General features: G+C 43.2%; 1 protein-coding gene across 1 annotated transcript in view; it reads right to left on the bottom strand.

Annotated features, from left to right (window-relative positions):
- Positions 1 to 22,408, bottom strand: part of LOC144772266 (solute carrier family 23 member 1-like) — a 984,472-nt gene that overhangs the window by 654,709 nt on the left and 307,355 nt on the right. The window contains exon 4 of the mRNA XM_078656497.1: positions 14,873 to 15,047. Coding sequence (XP_078512623.1) covers positions 14,873 to 15,047 — 175 coding nt within the window. The remainder of the gene's footprint in view (positions 1 to 14,872; positions 15,048 to 22,408) is intronic.

Below are 22,408 nucleotides of genomic sequence, written 5' to 3'. Positions count from 1 at the left end.
TTAGCAAAGAACCCCTACTCATTAGACTCCGGAGGGATGCTGCAAAGAAGGGGATTATACTAGGAGCAACAACATACATAGTGTACGCTTATACTGTATATTAAAGACCTAACCAATGACCTAGAGCTTATTCCTACTATATTTCAGCAATTTCACTGCGTCTCGGGTCTGGCGATTAACGCTACAAAGTCACAAGCATTCTTTTTGCAAGAGAGGGAGGATCCAGGACTTGTCCACTTATGTGCGCTCGATTTGTTGGTATTCTAGAGAACAGTGGTCCCTATTTTAGGAGCAGGTGTTACAAAACAGGGAATAATCATACTCTGAATAGCTAGTATGTCTTATGTCCAGCCGGACACGAATTTTATTTTCCAAAATGAGAATAAAATGCGGAGGAGTTTCAAAAAATAGATGACAAGTGGGCACAACCGTGACCCACAGAACATTGAGACACAACAACGAATACAGAATGGCCAAAGGGCAAGGTAAAATCTGTCTGTATACTTGTGTTTTAGAATTTTACAGACTTAAGTCATTACTATCTACACCATTGCACATTACAATATTGTTTAGTCATATTGCATATGGTGTGTGGAGTATGATTATTCCCTGTTTTGTAACTCCTGCTCCTAAAATAGGGACCACTGTTCTCTAGAATATAATACTGCCCAAGTTCTCTATACTATACCTTTTGGGTTCCCTTGTCTTTTTGTAACACAACTCGATTTGTTGGTTGCACCACAAACGTTCAAATATTTGTGAATTCAAATATCTCAGGACCTCCTAGAAGAGAATCTCATGAAAGCAATTAGATCACAACGGGCCCAGATATCCTTCTGGACCCCACTGCCCCTTTCAGTTATGGGGAGAATAACCATCTCCAAGATGGTATTACTGCCCAGACTATTGTATTATTTCATTAACATACTGTTTTTGATACCGGCAAGTGTCTTTCATACATCAGATACTCTCCTCATGGACCTGATATGGAGCAGGGGGTGCCGGAGGGTGAGCCTCGTAAAATTAGAACTGAGACCAGAGTAAGGGGGGCTGGGAGCCCCCGACTTTCGGGCATACTGTATGACTAGGCAGCTGCAATGGCTATCATACTGGCTATCAGGCTGCAACTTAAATGAAATCGGTTATACAGCACAAAAACTCGGACTGGGAACTCTGCCCACACTGCTTTTGCCTGATTCTAAAATACCACCTAAATTTCCCTCATTGCTTAAAAGAGCCATACAGTTTTGGAAACGTGCATTGAAATACACCAAACAAACTATCCCATACTCACCTAACGTTCCAATACTTGGCGTACCCACACCAGTGGTGCTCCTAACTAAATGAAAGATTGCACAATGAATACAAGAGGGGGTGACAATGGTGGGTGCCTTGTACATAGATGGCACATTAATCGACCGCAACATCGCACATGCTCAGGGAGTTCCCCACACATTATCCATGATACACACTACCATTGTTCATTATGTAAAGAAATGCTGGTCCCCGAATGGGAATGAGCCCCCCACACATGGTCTGGTGCATGTACTCTACCTGATTGGAGAGGGACAACACCTAACCTGCTGGTTATATAGGGGCATTAGAATGCATGCTCGGGGCTCCTTGGTGCCATTACGGGAAGAATGGGTGAGAGACCTCAATAAAGAAATGATGGATAAAGAATGGGCGTCTGTGCTGGAGTTGCCCAAAAAGATGTCCAGAAACGCCAAATTTAAATATATTCAATATATGATTCTTCATAGGGCATACCTTACCCCGCACCGTCTCAACTGCATAAAATGCACAAATCAGTTGTCCTAGATGTAAATTGATGGACGCGGATATCCTACACATTCTGGTCAATGGTGGGGGATGTAATCCAGGACACGACTGGCACCTCTATCTGGGACAATGCAGATAGCTGTATATAGGTTTACTCCCTCACCCGAAAACACAATATACATTTGCAGATATAGCTATCCTCCTTGCATCGCAAAATGCGATGCAGTGCGCGCTACGAAATTCGTTTTATTAATTAAATTGTTTACTTACCTGCAATTATCCATATGCCGGTTTTTAGCACCCTTCACCCGCCCCTCACCCTCCCCGCCTCCCTGCCCCACCGTAATTCCCTCCACGGGCCGCGGCTGCTTTCAAGCCCACTTCCAAGGATCCAGGACTGGAGTGGCACCTCCTGGGGGGTAGGACACACGTCATACAGAGTCCAGGTCCTGAGATCAAGATGGTTGGGACCATTTCTGTCTCTGAGGCTTTTCTTAGAAAGCCAGCCAACTAGCCTTTGTAGTCATTCTTTCTAGTGTTCCTGGGTTCAAGATGCATGTTCAGTCCTTTTCAGTCAGCAGCAGAGTAGCACGGCAATAGGGCAACATGGTAGAAGTCCTTCTTGCAGAGTGGCACACTTGTCCTTCTGAGACTTTCACAGGTCCAGAGGTGTACTGAAGAGAGGGTCCATTATTTACCTGCGGTGCTCATTTATAAAGTAGAAGTTTCTAGAGACTTTTACCCCCAGAGGTGTTTGAATTTCCTGCCTTCGTGCTCTGGCCTCTGGTTTTCTGGGATGACAAAAGACTAGTGTCAAAACCCTTTGTGAGTGTGCAAGTGTGGTATGTGACATCATCCTCCTTCATGAAGTCAAAGATAGCCACCCTGCCAACACCAATTCCCCCTTTGTCTAACTGTCTGAGAGCAATACACAAAGACCAACGGCCAGCTACACCTAGGGCCGATTCACAAAGAGACTCTGCAGCTGTGGCCGAGGCTATGCACTCCTGGTGAAGGTTTCGCACTCATGATGGAATCGTAGTAATGAGAAATTGCAGTGTGGCTGTTGTCAGCCTTCAATTGATGCATCATGGTTAAGGTAGTGCTAACAAAGATGTGAGGTTTATTTTACTCGATGCCACTGTTTTCAAATTGTGGATTGGAATGAATGCTAACACCTTTCTAATGAGTGAGCAGAAAGGCTTGACTGTGAAATACTTTGCAGAGCAGTTCACGGCCATCTGTGCTGAAGTCTATCACTTATACGTTTTATAAAAAGGATCATGGGCTACCACTTCCTTCTTGTCGCAAGCTGAGACACGATTTTAGAAGCAGTAGAAGTGAACCAAGTGAGGCAAGGACATTTGTTTTCATTTTCTCCCAGCTTGTAAAAATATTTGGAAGACGACATCGCTGAATAAATTAAAGTTTGACAAGAGCCTGCAGCGTGATATTCAGGAGTTTAGAGGAGTTGAAGTAAGCTCTTCTTTGGTTTTTTTCTATAACGTTTTCTTAAAAAGCGCAGTAAACTGAAACTAATTGTGAGCCTTTTAAATCAAACAAAGATTGGGAAGGAGATGACCGAGACTCCAGTCATAAATTAGAAGCCTGTTGAAAATACCTCGAAAAATAGGAGAAAATATGAGATTATATGTACCCCTGAGTAACTCTAAAGGATTTGAGGCTCCACACTATGTAACAAACATGTAAGTTGCAACATCATGCAGGGAGAAATGGTACATATACAATTAATGATACCACAGAGTGTTGAATGTAATTATGAGTGTGCTTTGGTTTCTCTAGAGAAGTGGAGTAACTGGATAATGATGGAATAAGCAATTCCAACTTGGTACAAATTGTAATTGCGAGAGAGGGAAGTATAAGTAAGTTTAAATACAGTACTTGTGTTAATTGTACATAGTTCGTTATTGTTATTATGTCCTCTAATTTTTTCACAGTTGATTCCAGCTGTTGGTCCTGAGGAGAACCAGAAATCACAGGGTTTGAAATGCATCCACATCGATCACTAGGGAGTTGCTTAAGTGATCACTGAAATCAGGGAACATGTTAGTGAATAAAGGTGTATGTTTTTGGTCTACAGAAATAAGGTGCTTCACCCCCTGTGCAGCTTCAATGTGGGAGTATGGCCAATAGAGACAAATAGGATGCTCCATATGTGAAAAAGTGAGAACTGGAGCATTTTAATTTGCCACGAACTGTTTAATATTTGTCAAAAGTTTCACAAACTGTAAAATTCACAATTTGTTGCTCATAATTCTTGTCTTTGTGTAAATGGTGAGTTTTTCAAATTAATTAGATTTTAACTATAGGTGTGGTTTTTCCAAAGTATATGTGTTGATGTGTTAATTTCGTGTTAAAAAAAGGTTGATAATACACTATGGAAAAAATGTGGTTATGCTAATTAAATTCCTTGATCATAAGTTAATAACTATTGTGTTTGTTAACTGATGTGAGACTAGGTACAGTTTGTTTTTCTTGAACTTTATAAAAGTGTAATTAAAAACTGTCTTTACCATTAAGAGGCTTTGCAAAGACAACAAAGGTGACATTCCTACCTGTTCCCAATTTAAAGTCAGCACTTAATAAATATAATCAGGGAACCCAATGTGATCCTATGGGATTGGTAGGCCTTGAAGTACAGAAACACAAATGTAAGTTTTTTTTTTTACTACCAGGACATATTTAAGGTAGATGTCCAACTTTTCAAATGTATTATACCCTGCCTTTTGGGCTGCTAGGGCCTACCATAGGAGTGACATATATACATTAAAAAGAAAAGCTTCAGCCTGGTGAGAGGCTTATTTTGCCAGATCGAAATGTCAGTTTAAAACTGCAGACACAGGCTAGAATGCCAGGTCTGAGCCAAAATTTAAAAGGGTACTTAAGTGGGTGGCACAATAAATACTGCTGCAAGTAGTAACACTTTACTAGGAAGTTGCAAGTAAAGGAAATGTGCCAATTGGGTATACGCTAGTTTCACTATGTTTAAAGGACAGAGCACAATTACCTTAGCGCTGGTTAGCAATGATAAAGTGTGCAGAGTCATAAAGGCTGCAAAACCTAAGTCAGCAAAACAGGAGGATGGAAGAAAGTAAGTAGGGGGGTAAACCACACCAAGGATATCAGGTCCAACACAGGCTTTTTTAAACTTGTGCATTTATCTTGAAAATGGGTTCTTCCTGTTGGGTTTTCTATATCCACATATTTTGTTTATTCTTTTACTTACTTTTCTTCACACATACTCTCAATGGGTGATGTTTAATTTTTTTCTAAGTCTCAGTTAATGGTGCAGGAAGAACAGGGTCACAAATTGCAACATAGGCTGAACACAAAAGAAGAGGCGATGGGGCATGCAGCAGTAATGGTGTTACAGGCTTTTTTGGGGCAGCAAATAATGTGACAATGAGTCTAGAGGGGATGCAGGGTGTCATGCACCTCCAATTACTTCCCTATAGTGCAACCAAGATCCTTTCGTAACAGGAAAACCAGTGTTTCTTTGTTTAATACTTAATGCTACCTAGGGGCCTGCGGCAGCCCCCTTCCTTTGCCTAATTATTTAGGTTTTATGATTAACAAGAATAATTAGGGCACCAGGACATGCGCAAAGTTAGCAGGGATGAAAGCTGATGTTGTCATACACAAATGAAGAGTGTGGTAGCTTGTGACATTTCTATACGGAACACTGCAAGCTCAGATCACAAGATACTTCAGAGTCTAAAATAGTCATATGGCTAAAACACTCTGGAAAGGAGTGTGCCTTCCCAAGAAAAGTATGTTAAAATGTGCATACAATTGAGATATATGTCTTAGTAGTGTTTTCTTTTTAAATTCTTCCTGCTGTAAGGCCATTCATGAATTGCGGCTCTTTGTGAAAATAAATTAAATGAACAGTGTATCAAAACTAGTGTTTCATAACATTGGGGTAAAGAAAAAAGATTATACGCATCATTCTATTTAATTCACATGGCATTACTGTGTATGTATATGGTTATATCTGATAGAATAGTGCTTTTTGCGTGGATCTATGTTTAACCTCCAGGGCACTGCTTTGATTCCCTGCATGGATGTTTCAGGATTTCATCCTTCAGACAGTGATAAAATAGGTATCACTTTTTCGACTAATTGGAACACTCGTTTCTTGCAGTGCTACACAATAGCAAAATGTGCTATATTAAGTTCCACATAAAAAAGTTTCAATATATTTATTTAAAAATAGTGAACACTAAGAGTTTGATAGAACTTAAAGTTTCAATCACAACTGCTGTAGGCTAGAACACATAAAAAAAGAACAAATCTAAAAAGCACAAATTCTAATTGAAGGGGTCAGGTGAGAGGTTCTCTGTTCCGTTGTGTATGTTTAAAATGAAAGGCAAGCACGTTTACTGTAGTGGCAAATGCTTTACAACATTTTGTTTCTCCCACTCGCGATATCCGAGGAACCCATTGTAGGGCTCAGCGAGGCCCCCGTGTAGCTCTGTGACGGATCCGTTAGCTAGTGTATACCGAACAAATATATATATATATATGTAATTACTTTTGCACCCAATCATACTCTCATAGAGACGCTGTCATACCCTCTGATATACAGTCACTCTCGCACCCACACTTACACATATAGAAACACTATTAAGCCTATTGTTCTACCTTTCCCTGCTCGAGCTTGGCTCAGCAGCAGGAAGGCAGAATTGTGTCTGTGGTCGGCAGCAGCACTAGCTTTCTGGCAGACCCTGAAAGGCTGTTATCTGGGGAACAGAGGGGTCCCCTAAGGGGCCTCCAGTAAAGGTGATCATTTTCCAACACTGGAATCGGTGTTGGGGTATGATTCCAACGTGTTTGATACCAAATATGACCAGTTCTGTGCAGCCCTTATATAGTTAGACATCTTGTAATGACTTATGTCCACAATGGCAACATTACGATGTCGGGCGGACTCACATCTGCACAACACCATTGCAGTCTCTGGACTGATCGACCTCCAGTTGGCAGTCTCGACACCGCAATTACAATGCAAAAACAAATGGTGCGTTTGCAAGCTTGTGCTGTAGTTCTAAACCGGCCACAGCACAAGCTCCCATTGAGAAATGAGAGTTTCTGTTAATCCCTGCACTGCGTGGGGGCCTTGCTAGGGAGACCCAAAGTCACTTTCCGACAGGCTTTTAATGTTGGAAAGCCCGACATGAAGAGCCTGTCAGAAACCGACATCATAATCCCCACGGCAGAAACGCCTTCCATAGGGGATTATGTGTTGCTTCCAACCGCCTGGTTTAAACTACGATCACCTACATTGTATTTAGGCTGTCGGACTTTAAATTATTATTATTATTAAATTAAATGTATAGGACACACAGCTACCCGGAGGTTTCCCGGTGCCAAGGACGGATGCAGCAGAAAGACAAGATTTATTGATTAAACAACCAGGTCTTAAGGTTTTTACGAAAGCTTTTGTGGTTGGTTTCATGCCAAAGCAGGCATGGGAGTGAATTCCATAGCACAGGGGCCAGTTAAGAAGAGGAGCGTCCTCCCCGTGCGTGCTAATTTAAATCTGGGGATTGAGAATTTAGCTTGGGAAGAAGATCTAAGGAGACGAGTAGGATGATATTTCTGGACCAAAGAACATAAGTAACGGGGAGCAGTGCCTGATTTAATTTTATGCATGTAGCATAGGGCCTTAAATTTAGTCCGGTACTCGATTCTTAGCCAGTGTAAGTCGCTCAGGGAGCCTGAAATGGAGGATGTTTTGGGAACGCGACATAACAATCTCGCAGCTGAGTTCTGCACTACTTGTAATCTGCTTATCACATCCTTGTTTGCTCCGAGATACAGGATGGTGCCGTAATCCAATCTAGACCTTATCAGGGCCTGGATTACGGTTCTTTGCATAGGGCCTGGCAACATCCATAGTATAATCTACAGGAGCCACTGCAAAATAGTATAGCAGATAGAAGCTGTCTTGGTTATTTGTTGCTTCATGGACAGTTGACCATTGATCACTATCCCCAAGTTTCGAGCAGATTGGACTGGCTTGGGGAATGTACCCATTTCTTGTGGCCAATGAAGTGGGCCCCAGAGGCTTTAATCTTTACCCAAGATTAAAACCTCAGTTTTTTCACCATTTAATGTTAGCCAGTTGGTATGCATCCAACTGGCTATTTTGTTCAACCCCGTCTGTAAGAATGATGGTTTAGAAGCATCATAAGCCGATAGAGAAAAGAGAAGCTGGGTGTCCTCCGCCTATGAACAGATGGACAACCCAGCTTCTTCTGCAATGCTGGCTAAAGGGCTTACATTAAGATTGAACAACATAGGGCTCAGGATCGAGCCTTGTCTTACACCACTAGGGGATTTATAAGTTTTAGAGTTTGCAAGAAACGAAAAGACCTGAAAGGTGCTGCCCGTTAGAAAATCTTTTTTCCATTCCAAAGCTGAACCCTCACTGACTGAAGAACTTTTATTAGTGTGGGGTGAGACACAGCATCAAAGGCGGCGCTTAGATCTAACAAAATAAGCGCCGCCGTTTCCCCTTTATCAAGGAGCTGACTAAGTGTTTCGGTAACTCCCAGAAGAGTGGTTTCTGTGGAGTATCCAGCTCTAAATCCTGATTGGGATACGTGCAAGATTTTATTTGTTTCCACAAACTGTGTAAGTTGCTGGTTCACATGTTTATCTAATATCTTTGAGAAAACAGGGATGAGTGATATAGGTCGAAAATTGGAGAGGTCAGCTGGGTCCACATTAGGTTTCTTTAGGAGAGGAAGGACCATCGCGTGCTTCCACTCTGCAGGTAGGGTGGCTTCTTTTAAAGAGGCATTAAGTAACTCCATAATGCTCTGTGATATATTAGGTTTTATTTTCTGAAGAATCTGCACTGGGAGTGGATCTTTGGGGGAACCTGATTTGAGGCTCTTTAAAATACCATTAAAGGACTGAGAGTCTAATGGGAGCCAGCTAGTAATTTTATGAGAGGATAGAGATGGAGGAGTCTCCTCAGAATTTTTACATGCTAAACCCTTAGATGTAATAGGGTTTTGCTGCTCAGCTTTAGTGGTTATTATTTCAAGTTCCGTATACATTTTGTTAATCATCTCAGAAAATAAATTTGCCACTGCTTCACAGTGTGCTTCATCAAGTGCTATGGGTATTGGTTGGCAGGATGCTCCAGAGAGTTTGCCAACTACTTTAAACAGTACTTTCGCATTATTCTGAGCTGATAGAACAGTGCTATTTACATATTCAGCACGGGCAGTTTGACAAAGAGAATTATAATTTCTCTTGGCGAATTTATAATTATGTTTACAATCTGAAGCATAATCTTTTCTCCAGTGTCTTTCCAATGCTTTACATCTTGATTTTTCAACCTTTAGTTTTTCAGTAAACCAAGGGGCAGGAGGACGGTGGTTGTTAAATTTCTTAAAGGATAACGGTAGACATGCTTCCACCGCATCCGTAATCCAAGTCTGGATGATGTTGGCATCTGAAACTTTAATAGAAGAGATGGCAGGTTTATTAGTTGCCAAATGATCGTTGAAGAGGTCAGTATTCAACTTCCTCCAATCTCTACATTTGCGATTAGACAAAGGAATGAAGGGCTTGTTGGACCCTAACTGAAGTTATATCTTAAACCTTACTAAGAAATGGTCCGTCCAGGTTAAAGGAAGGGCCATTTGACATAAAACATTAGATACATTTGAGAAAACCGGATCAAGCAAATTGCCTGCTTTATGGGTGGGGCCTGAGTTACAAAGAAACATATTCATGGCTTCTAAGTGGTGCCAATCTTGCAAACTGGGTCATCAAAATGCACATTGAGATCACCCAAAATAGTAAAATTAGCTGCATTGAGTAAAAAAGGAGTAATGAATTCAGGAAAGCTAGTGGTCAAGTGCCCAACAGGGCCAGGTGGTCGATATACTAGAAGACCTGTAAGCGTAAACTGCAGAGACAGGAGAAGCCTAAAAAAAATTGCTTCACACCTCTCCAGTTCTACAGCCTCCCATTTAGATGAATATTCTTGTTTAAAAATGATAGCAATACCGCCTCCAGATTTGTCTACTATATCCTTCCTAACAATCTTGTAGTTGGGCGGGAGAGCAGCCGCAATATCGGGCCCCAAACTTTCATGTAGCCAGGTTTCTGTAAGGAGTATTGCAGCAGGTTGTGACTGTGGATTGTGTAGGAGGTCAAAGATATTTTCTTTGTGTTTTACTAGGGATCTACAATTTAAATTAAAAAAGGTGAACTCTGTAAAATGATCTCCCTAGGGTTTACTCCCTGCTGCTGGTGTTCTAATTGGGTTCATGTTGCTAGCTATATCAGCCATCTGACTGCTATCTTGTATAGCGGTACACCTGAAATTACACTTAGGGCAGGAAAGAATGGTACTGTCAGGTTTAAAAGTGATGCAGTTAGTGTTCGGGCACTTCTGCATGCCTCGTAAAAAAACAGAAGAGTATTTCTTAAACTGGCTATTAATCAGAGCAGGGGTTGGGGCCTCTGGTCCCGGCCAGTCGAGGACGGGCGCAGACGAGCTTGCCTTTGGTGCACCCGCTGCGCGCGTCCGCTGCGCGGAGAGTGGGGCATGGAATTTCAACCTTTGCGGTCAGCTGACTGCTGACGTCGGTGCTCCACTTCCCCCGCCTCCATCCGGAAAACAACAGAGACCGCTGCTCCCTCCACACCAAGCGGGCGTACCCGTGGTGGACCGGGGAGCAGTCAGTGACCAAGAACAAGAAGTAAGCAATTTAAAATTAAGTTCCCCTAATAGCTGCAGTTAAAAAATGCAGCTAACGTAAATAACTCTTACTTTCACGTGTCCCATCTACGTAGTTGATCAGTGAGCTTCCTACGAGTGGTCGGAGGCTCACCTACTGACAACGTAATGAGCCCCTATATGTCTTAAAATTACTGACTGCACTTACGAAGCCTGGAGAATCCACTCTGGGGTTTGTAGGGGTGTCCTGCTCAAGCAGAGGCACCCTCACACTTAAAATCCAGCTCCTTGCCCTCAGGACTGAAGGGCCTGCCATAGAGGTGACTTATATGTTTTAAGTGCAGTGATTCAGATATAAGAAACTAATATCTGACATGAGAGGTGCAAGCATCAATTGACACAGATGCAATGGCAGGCCTGCAGTCACATTTCAAGTGGACTCCCATTGTTGACACAATATGTACTGCAGCCCATGGGAGACTCCTGGTGTACCTATGCCCTGGATACCTTAGTACCATCTACTTGGGACTTATAAGGGTACACCAGTAGCCAATTGTGGAGGTACCAAAGTACTTACCAGAACCAGTTTAGGGGAGAGAGCATAGTTGCTGAGGTCCTGATTAGCAGGATGACAGCAGACTAGGTCAAAACACACTGACACCAGGCAAACGTGGGGTAACCATGAAAACAGATCCTACTTTCCTACAGGTTGAAGCCGTTGAAGGCCACAGCCTCATACTCTAGAGCAGCAGTCTTCAATCTGTGGGGTACAACCTCCAGGGGGGCTGTGGAGTCTGGGAAGGGGGGTCGCGCATGTCCATATTACTCGCATCGGAGGAGAAGATTTCTGAAGGGGCTTCTTAGGGAACGCAGATTTAAGCAGGCCCGTGTGGCTCTGCTGTTTTTAAAACTGTCTTCAGACGTTGCCACCGTCTTCTGTGTCTCCAATTTCTTAAGAACTGCTTTAAAGCTAAGACTTTCCAGGGGTTCTTGAAAGGGGCAGGTTTCTTTTTAAGGTTGTTTTATAGCTTCTGAGCACTGTTTTTATAATGTGTTTCCTTTTTTTTAATTGTTGTGGTGGTAACGCTCCTTTATGAACTTTGTTTAATATTGATGTGCTGATGAACTTGTATCTTTTATGACCATATTTTATATGCTGAATAAAGCATATTATTATTATTATTATTATTATTTCCAGGCTTAACGTCTGCCTGGAATGCAAATTGTCCTTTTCCTTTAGGATAAAGGCCAGGACCCTTCATTCCGATCGTTAAAATGCTTTATCTGAAGTTAATTTACTCATGTGCTGTAAAATGAAGAGGCCTGGTAAAACAATCCTTCAATTAAGTGTTCATGCCAGGGTGCCTGCTTGCCTGAATGACAGGCAAATGTGCACAATGAGTTATCTTGCAAAGGTAAAGGTTGCTTCGGAGTGGTTCTGGCTTTAATTGCCTGAATCACTCCAAGCATTGTAATGCCAAAGATTTGGTGTTTTTTTGCATTGTGGTGCAAAGAGTTAACAACTGGGCTGTGAAGCGCATGCTTTTAACCATAACTGCATTTACACAGTGCTTAGTACCCCTGGGGAGGTGCTGAAGGGACAAGTATGCAACAAAAAAATAATACTTATGGTCTTATGTTACTCAAATGTACATTTTGGATGCTCCATGTTATTTTAAAACTATTTGCACCGTTTGTAGCAGTCTAAATTGGTATGTGTGTAATGCAAGTGTAAATTAACAACGTGCACATTCACTGTGCTTTCTGTCACAGGCTGTGACCTCATAGCACTAAAAATACACGTCACTATTCTTCAAATTTAATTCTGTGTCTAGTTGGTTACACACAGACCTCTGCAGTGCATTAAATAATAGAGGTTTTAAAGTGTGCTACAGTGCATTTCCCATTGAGTAAATTTATTTTTCATTTAAGCTACCCATTATTTTATGTGTAGCTACCTGATGGTGAAAGACCTAAAAATCGAACAAAATATGAAGGGCTGATTTATGAGAGGATTGCGCTGCCTTAGCGTCACCTTTTCTAAAGCTTTGGCGGCACAAGCGTCTCAATCATATCTATGAGGCGACGCAAAGTCATCCTGTGTGGCTTTGCATGGCCTCATAGCTATGGAGTAAGACAAAGCAGCGCAAGTTGCTGCGTTGCCTTACACTAGGGGGCTCATTAGGATGGCGGGCGGACTTTGTCTGCCTGCCACCCTAACGGAGAATGGGACTGACCGCCATAAGGGTGGGGGTCCCGTAGGGGGAATTAGGATGTGCCCGCCACTGTGGCGGGCAGGTCCTCCATGTTTTGCATTGTGGCGGGCGGTGCACTCTGCACCGCCCGCCACAATGTAAAACACTCGTGAACGCATTTGCATGTGCAAAGCGGCAGGCACCGCGCAGTGCCTGCCGCTTTGCCTATGCAAATGTGGGGGGGTACCATAGGTACCCCCCTGTCCTCCCCCTAAACCGGCATCACCTGGGGGCCCCGCAGGCGGCCCCCACAGCAAACACTGCCTGCCTTTCCGTGGTGGCATTGTGGCTACGGAAAGGCACTTATATGTGGCCATGGTAATATGGCTGGCGGTGTCCATTGGACACCACCACCATATTATTCCATTACCGCCGTGGTCGCAAGGCGACCGCGGCGGTAAAGCGGCGGATGGTCTTTCCGTCCGCCGCGCTCCCCCCCGCCATCCTAATAAGGCGGGGGGGAATCCGGGCATAGGTGTCGGGCGGATTGCCTCCGCCAGGCCGGCGGTGGATACCGCCAGCCTGGCGGAGGCAATCCGCCCGACATCATAATGGGCTTCTATGTCGAGTAGGCGTTCCATAGCAGTGGGTGTGCTTACGCAACACCCTTGGATTTTGACACTGGCCCAGATTTGTAAAACCATATAAACCCCACGGCAGCGCCAAAACCTTACGCCTCCCCACAACAGGCGTAACATGGAGAAATGTTTTCACTTCTCCTTGTTTTTCCTCTTTCTATGTGTGCTGCATTCTGCAGCACACATAGAGAGAAGAAAACCCCTCTCAGGATTCTTTTCTTGCAGGAATGTGCCCCTTCCTGCACAAAAACAATGCTGCCTATGTTAGAGTTAGGCAGCAATTTGTGCGCCAACACAGGGGGAAAGGACAGGAATGCACCATATTTCATAAATAAGGTGCATTGCTGCCCTCTCACATTGCGTAGGGCAGCACAGTAAGAAGACTTGCGTAGCTGCCCTACGCCAATGCGTCATAAATAAGGCTCTTTGTTTTAGCTACACCTTTGACCACGCCCCCAAGCTCTCGTACTGACCTTTGGTTTGCTAAATACTGTTTAATTTATTTCCCCAATGTAAAAATGATTTGCTGTGGAAATTGGGGGCGTTTATGGTTGTTGATAGTTGGCAATGATGAGGAGTACCAAGTTCTAGAAATTTTGGTCAGGAGGGGGCCCTTATGCTTATAGATTTCTGACGGGGGGGTCTCAGCATCAAAAAGTTTGAAGACCTCTGCTCTAGAGTCTGAGTATATCTACACATGTTAATTTACTCTTACACTTTGTAGTAAATTTACTACTTTTGACTATTCACTATGTCCGGGTGTACATTTCCTACACAGTGTAGACTTTGTAGTATGTAAGTAGTACTACTTTACATACTACAAAATGCAGTTTATGAGTAATGCCCATTGGGTGTGTGGCAGCAGGAGCAGCAGAAGGTAAAAAAAATGATAGAGAGAAAGAAAGAGATTAGAAAGAGACAGTAAGGTACGAAGATGGAAGGGAGCAGGGTCTGATTTAAACACTTTGCCAGGGTTACTTTTGGTTCCCAGTCTGCCCCTTATCCAGTGGGGCTAGCGTGATGCAGGGGAGACAACACAACCAAGGTGCTTCCTCCATTCTGATGAAAGCAGAGTCCTATTCTGATGTTAATTTCCAAAGAAAATGTTTCACTTTCTTTAGGCTGGAGGGCTGGCACCATGGTGTTTTGGTTTTCCTGGTTAGATGATCTGTAAAGGAATGGTCAATAACCAAGTAATTTTGAGATGGAGGTCAGATAATGGGGCAAACCGCCCAGGTTCATTTTGTGGGATGATGTAAATGAAATGCTGTACTGGCCATCTGAATTCATCATGCTGCATCCTCTACCCTTTTGCAACTCTGTGACACATTATTTATTTCACAATCTTCTAGTATCACTTGACGCAGGCTCATTGCTAATTGTTGCTTTGTTATGTTGTTATACTTTGTATTCTAAAACGGTACAATTATCTGATTAAGTTTCATATATCTGATATTGGCAAATGGAACTCTGATTATACACTATAAGTCCTGAACAAATGTTGAATGAAATACCAATGCAAGGCTCACCTCTCTGATGCGTGACTGCCATGGTTCCACGTTATCGACTACATTATTGAATACATTTGTGTATGTGCCATTTGATGAAAGAGGATTTTGCTCTGGGCACTTCCACTGAGGCAAAGACAGAATGGCCAGGGTCGGTGTGATAAAGCTGAAGGTGCCTCCTTGGAGAATCGGTAGCCTGAAAGACAAAGAGAGTAGCTCATTTAGCAAAAATGAAAAAAAACTTTTATTTCAATACTCTTTTCAACATCGTTCTTGTAGCGAACAATATCACAAAGTAAATTAAAAGACAGCTGACGTGTTTCGGCATTTTGCCTTCATTTGGACCATAGAGTCCACAAGTATAACCAGTCTTTTTCAAATGACATTGTCCTGTTTGTCCACCACCACTTTCCATCATTAAAAATACCTAGGGCAGATTTACAAGCCCCCTGCACCACCAGTATGTCACTTGTAGTGATGTGCTGGTGGCGTATTTTACTGCTCCATAAATATGGCCCCTTTACATGCAGCACTTTGCGTGAAAGGGGCGTTCCGTGGGTGTTCCCATGGAACCAGACACATTTCCAGATTTATGAGGAATCGTACATCTGGAAATGTGTCTGAATGCTATGCCTCCCCAGGGGAGGCGTAGGGAGGCGCAACGAGGAGAAATGTTTTCATTTCTACTTGTTTTTTCCTCTTTCAATGCATGCTCATTGGAAGATCGAAATGCCTGTAGTGATTGTTTTTGTGCAGGAAGGAGCCCCTTCCTCCACAAAAACAATCTCCCCATGACGCAGGCATCCTTGCACCATGGTTCCAGGGTGCCTGAGCCTGTGCTTGGCAGCTGTTTGTGCGCTACCGCAGGGGAAAGCAGAGGAATGCGACATATTATTGTAAATATGTCGCATTGCTGTGCTTTGGAAGTACTGCAGCGTGGCGGAGCTAAAGGGCTTGCGTTGCCGGGCTGCGACACTTCCTCGTTAATCTGTCCCCTAGAGCGTTCATGATGTTGCTAAAAGGAGTCTAGTTCATACTTCCATTTTACATTGTATAGATATATGTGCTCATCTTTGGTTTTTCAGATCTACCAGCTCATTATCCTAATCTCTAAACATATTACTATAAAGTACAGTTTAATCGTTTTGCAAATTCATTTTATACAAGCTTGTTGATCTTTATGAGAACATTTTAATATTGGCATGATCATAACTCTGGCAAATAGGGAAATGTATCTGTGATTCTTGATTATCTTATCTTAAATAAAACCATATATTTAAAAGTGCTAATGCCGTTGTCCATCAAGTGCATTCATGCATTTACATGAGGTATCATCAAGGAAAGTGCATATCAAATATATATTGCACAAAGTCCCATATTTGACACCTAGCACTATGTATGATTTTCATACTAAATAACTGTAAAGTGCATGTCATTCTTGCACCAATGTGCTTATAAAGTGCTGTCGTTCCAGGAGCATCTTATATTTCAATATTTCCGCTCTCAAAACGTCTTATACATTGGATCCTACAGTTCCATTAGCTAATGTATAAAAACCACAGATAAAAATGTTATCGCAGAGATGCCTCCATCATCTATTCCACTTATCCCAAATTACATTTCTAGAAGCTTCAAAATTGAAAGTGCCAGTGCATCCATTTCAACAGTTATTAATCACACATAATTCCTGTACATTTCCATATATAAGATGCTCTCGCTAAGTACATTTGAACATATATTGCACTCATCTGCTTATATATATTTATGTATAGGCTCAAGAATGGTACACAAATGCAACTTATGTAATCTATACATTGTTCTCTTCGCAAAAATATTACCTTTGTCTAGACGCAGTAAGATGTTGTCTGCTTTCAGATATATTTCATGAATATTAGCTAGAGGGCTTCTCTTTGTGTGCTTTGATTTTACACAGAACATTCCACTTCAGTCCCGAAGTTGCTCTGTCTGTGATTAACTATTTGGAATACTCTCCACGTACATAAAAGGGCAGAGATGGAAATCTCTCCTGGAGTATTATTAGATGTGACATATTGGCCACCGGTCAATGCAGATAGGTCTTCTTGCAGACTGACTTTCTTTCTGAATAAATAATAAGATTTCCTTGCACGAGTAAAACTCAACATCAAGATACATTTTCCATTCCATTAGGACAATGAAGCAATGATTTAGTTTTGCAAGAAAAAAACCTCAAAAGTCAGGGATTAGTTCTACGATCATTAATTTTTGAAGAAGCACACCTGCAATTGTAGAATGTTAATATTGGCTCAGCCAATCAGATTACTTCGAATACGGTAATTAACTATAGATGTTTGCCTGTCCTGAGTCCTCTACGTTCTTTCAAAGTCTGATCGTGAACTTGATGCATACGGGACAACTCGGAATTGTTTGTCTGTCTCTAAGGAATCGACTTTGTATGGAGGCTAATAGCACTTTGCCCACGTTTTGCCGGGCGTTAGCCACCTTTCATTTGCCCTTCTCTCTTTATGCACTCTTGCATGCATCTCAGGACTATAATTGTGGGATGTGGAATTAGCTATGGTTGGCACCCTCGGCAATGGCTTTACACATTCGGAATGTTCTGAAATGTTGGTGCAACAGTGCCATAAAGTACTGACTTTCAGAGGTAGGTTGACACGTGTCATGAAAGGGTTTTATGTCTCAACTATAAAAAAAAAATCCAAAATAATTTTTTAAAAAATGTCGAAACCATGCACTTTGTGATTACCTTCTTGGCAAATGTTCAATGGCAAAAAATAATGAGGGACTCAACACAGCTGCATATTTTTGATTACATTTTAATGGAAAGGACAGGCCTGCATTGGCTAAACCCGAGCACCTTCAAACTTTTTCATCATCAATGAACATACCTGAGCACGCAAAGACATCATATTCTAAATCTAGGCTGCAAAAGTAGAGGAGATTGTAGAAACAATACTCGGGCCTAGGCATGCAGTTGGACGTAGGTTTGGAAGCATGGTAGGCTGCCACTAAAGAGCATCCTTCTACAAAAGTTTCTTATTAAAGAACGATCAGAGAAAGGAAGAGTGGAGGAAGCAAAAGTTGCTGGATCAGAAGCAGAGAATGACGAACTCCTAACACACCAATTATATCCACAACAGCGCCTTCTATTTGCAAGGTAACATGCAGAATTCAAGACATACAAGAAGGCTTTAACAAGGGCCAGTGTGTGCCTATATCTTAGGCTGTGTCTGAAATTGAATGCTTTTTACTACACCGTCATATGTCAGAATCTGCATTATCTGTGCCCCGTCATGCTGGGAAACCCAGAGCATCTTAGTCAATTACTAACATCCATCAATGACAATGAACAAAACAGAGACCACAAGACAACCGCGGAAATGCAACCATAGAGCGAGTAGTTCATCACAGAGCAATATTGTTTACCTATTAGCAGAAGGGAACCACCAATTGGACACTGAGGGAACTCGAGCCTACCGAGCCGATGAGCCACAATCATGGCACTATGTGCCAAAAGAGAAACTTCTTTGAAGTGAGCAAGTGAAGATGGAAGGACTCCGCCTAAGAGGAGGACCTCGGAAACAATACATTATTGTGTAAATTCCAGCATCACATTCTAGTGTGAATATTGTCCAAAACTGCCAATAAGCATGGCTATCGCCTTATGAAACTGCTGTGCATCCTTCACTGAGGGCTTGGTGGTATAAACAAGAAGGGCAGAGTAACTCAGAGGCGTGTGCTACCACGGTTGCCAATCTACACTATAAATGTTAACAGATATCTTAAGTCATCTTGCATCAAGCATTAAACAATGATTATAGGTATGGGCTTCACTTGGCATCTCTCTTCATGCCACGTTTTGTAAGAATAAGGTGCACACATATTCCTGGTTAATCTGTCGTTTTGCACGTATGAGGAAAACTCATTTTTATATCTTCACTGGCTTGGCGATATAAGCTTTGCCCCCTGACATTGAGCCCTTTAACGGCTGCAGGCCTGATCTTTCTTGCAATTCCGCCCAGCCGCACTGTGACAGGTGTGATGTCAGGCCATATTGCTTCTTTCCTCAGCTGTCAGAGGGCAGTGCACTTCCTCCCATAACTGCTAGAGAAGGGCTCAACATGCAGATCACGATTGGACTTGAATACATTTTATACACCGGCTTGGAAGTCTGAGGTGAAAAGCAAACACCTCCTCTAGCCTTCTGTTTCCTTTGTCAAATTGGGGGATGCCATGCACAGGAACTGCACAGCACATCATGCCTCCAGGCCACTGTCAAGGCATACAAACGTAAAGACCTAGAAGGGCACATACCCACATGCGCACGCCAAAACTTCAAATAAGTTGTGGGGATCTAGTGAGCAGGGCAGGCTATGGTCCATTGCATTCAGCCACTCCACAGCAACCAAGACAAAGGCCTAGTATGACACAAAAGGGAATATATACAAGGAGATAGCGCCACCGCAGCATCATGTTTTTTTTTACCATCGGGGGTGCAATCAGTGCTTTATACAGCTCCATATTTACAAACTGACGCATTGGGCCCAATGCGTCAGTTTGTAGAGACCTGCGTCACAATATACCTGCACCAGGTATAATTAGGTGTTCCCATATTAAAAGCCACGTGGAACTGACGCAGTGAAATGTACAACTTTTCACTGCATCACTCTACGACTTGACAGCATCAAAACCCTTATGCCTTCTCAATCCAGGCTTAAAGATTGATGCAGGGTTTTTAACATTGGACTCGCCTGTGTTCGGATGCATTGCTGGAGTTGTGTCAGTCTTCCGACCAACTCCAGCAATCTGCCAAAAGATGCGTCAGAATTTCCGAGGCATCTATGAATCCTTGCGGCGTAGAGCATTGTATTGTAAATACAGCACATCCATTGTGTTGTTAAGGCATTTGGAGTAGGCGCAAGAAATCTGACTCATCGATGCCGAAGCATCAGTTCTTTCAAATGTGCCCCATGACAGGTGCTGAGCCAACTTAGGATTGCTAAGAAAGGTGGTGTAGGTGGAATGCAGTGACAGCCCTGAGAGTTGGGAGCTATAGAGGTTGATTGAATCTAATCGAAAGTGAGGCATTATTGGAGACCGTTTGCTAGGTTCTGTCTGGTTTCTGATGGGATATTCTTTGAGAGAGGACCTGCTCCTAGTATGTTTCTTTTTAGGCCTGTGTTCCTCTCAGGCTGCTGCTATACTGCTAACGAGTATCTAGTACAGGATAAGCTTGTACTGAGGTCCTGCCGCTATTCACCAGTTAAGCTGAGGGATCACTCACTGGTCTGTCTTCCCATCCAGCCTGCATAACCAACCAGTGCCTGATCACCCCGGGACCCCACAGGTTGCAGGTGCTGTTGAAACACATTATAAGCTTATTCATGCAGTTAACCACCATTGTTACCACACCAATTTGCCCACCCACAGCCTGCAATCACTATCTTTCAGGGGATTGGATCCATTGCTCAAAATGTTGATAGTTAGCCATTGCAGAGTTTTTCATTAGCACAGAATATTAGTTGGCCTGATTGTGTATCTGATAACAGACCGGTCTCACTGCTTGGTCACACATAGTGCTCCAAATGCCATCCTCTCTTCACCTCTGCTGTGCAATAAAATCTTCACCATCTCCCGTATCTTCAGCCACGCTCGGATTTCTGCCCCATCACAAACCAACACCTAAAGGCATCATCTTGTTACTTTTTCAGACTGCTCCATCAAGTGTCATTTCAAAGCTTACAGGGATTGATCATTTGGAGCCAGATGTAGGTGGCCAAATACCGATCGCTAAAGCTGAAATTCACAGAATTTCAGCGTTTGCGATTGGTATTTGGCTGAGAGCAATGTAGGTGAGTTTGAACCTACTAGCAAAATAAGGAATCGCAAAATTGTGATTCCTTATTTTGCTCTTGCCTTTAAGGAATCATAAATTGCGATTCCTTAAATGCAATGTAAGTGGCACATAAGAAAGTGCACTTTAGCCTTAAGGAATCGCTAATTACCACCAACTTCAAGTTGGTGGTAATCAGCGATTTCCTTTAAAAAAGCACTTTTTTGCTTTTTTAAAGTGCCATGTGGCACACATTCATGCCCTTAGGGCATGTATGTGCGCCACATGTGCACAGATGCACATTTCCGGGGTGCAAAAGGGTGCCCTTTTGACACCCTATGATTCACAAAGGGGGTGGTGATGGACAGAGTATCTGAATTAAGCAGAACACTCCTACCCAGTCAAAAGATCAGGGCTTGATCCATCACCGTTTTTTAGCTCACTGCACCATCCCAGCTCAGAACCTGGCTACATGCAAATTAGTCTGACCCTGGCCCAGTGCATCATGGGAACAGGGCAGACCAAACTACCAAGCCAATTCTTTACTGGAAAGGAAACAAGCTTCTGGGGACCGGTTTCTGGCATTACAGCCGTCTTTGGCCCGGCTTGCTTGAAATCGTTTTTGGCCACTATAGGTGTGGCAGGGTATACTCAGACATGAGTCCCTTGCTCACTGCTCCATCAGGATTCAAGCAAGCTGGGCCGACGAGGCTGAAATGCCAGAAACCGGTCCCCGGTAGCTTGTCTCCTTTCTGGTGAAGAATTGGCTTGGTAGTTTGGTCTGCCCTGTTCCCATGATGCACTGGGCCAGGGACAGACTAATTTGCATATAGCCAGGTTCTGAGCTGGGATGGGGCAGTGAGCTAAATAACGGTGATGGATCAAGCCCTGATCTTTGGACTGGGTAAGAGTGGTCTGCTTAATTCAGACACTCTGTTCATCACCACCCCCTTTTCTGAATCGTTTTTGGCCACTATAGGTGTGGCAGGGTATACTCAGACATGAGTCCCTTGCTCACTGCTCCATCAGGATTCAAGCAAGCCGGGCCGACGAGGCTGAAATGCCAGAAACCGGTCCCCGGTAGCTTGTCTCCTTTCTGGTGAAGAATTGGCTTGGTAGTTTGGTCTGCCCTGTTCCCATGATGCACTGGGCCAGGGACAGACTAATTTGGATATAGCCAGGTTCTGAGCTGGGATGGGGCAGTGAGCTAAATAACGGTGATGGATCAAGCCCTGATCTTTGGACTGGGTAAGAGTGGTCTGCTTAATTCAGACACTCTGTTCATCACCACCCCCTTTTCTGAATCGTTTTTGGCCACTATAGGTGTGGCAGGGTATACTCAGACATGAGTCCCTTGCTCACTGCTCCATCAGGATTCAAGCAAGCCGGGCCGACGAGGCTGAAATGCCAGAAACCGGTCCCCGGTAGCTTGTCTCCTTTCTGGTGAAGAATTGGCTTGGTAGTTTGGTCTGCCCTGTTCCCATGATGCACTGGGCCAGGGACAGACTAATTTGCATATAGCCAGGTTCTGAGCTGGGATGGGGCAGTGAGCTAAATAACGGTGATGGATCAAGCCCTGATCTTTGGACTGGGTAAGAGTGGTCTGCTTAATTCAGACACTCTGTTCATCACCACCCCCTTTTCTGAATCGTTTTTGGCCACTATAGGTGTGGCAGGGTATACTCAGACATGAGTCCCTTGCTCACTGCTCCATCAGGATTCAA

Source organism: Lissotriton helveticus, chromosome 1_1 (genome assembly GCF_964261635.1).
Source record: "Lissotriton helveticus chromosome 1_1, aLisHel1.1, whole genome shotgun sequence".
NCBI lineage: Eukaryota > Metazoa > Chordata > Amphibia > Caudata > Salamandridae > Lissotriton > Lissotriton helveticus.
This window is presented reverse-complemented; position numbering and strand designations above follow the sequence as displayed.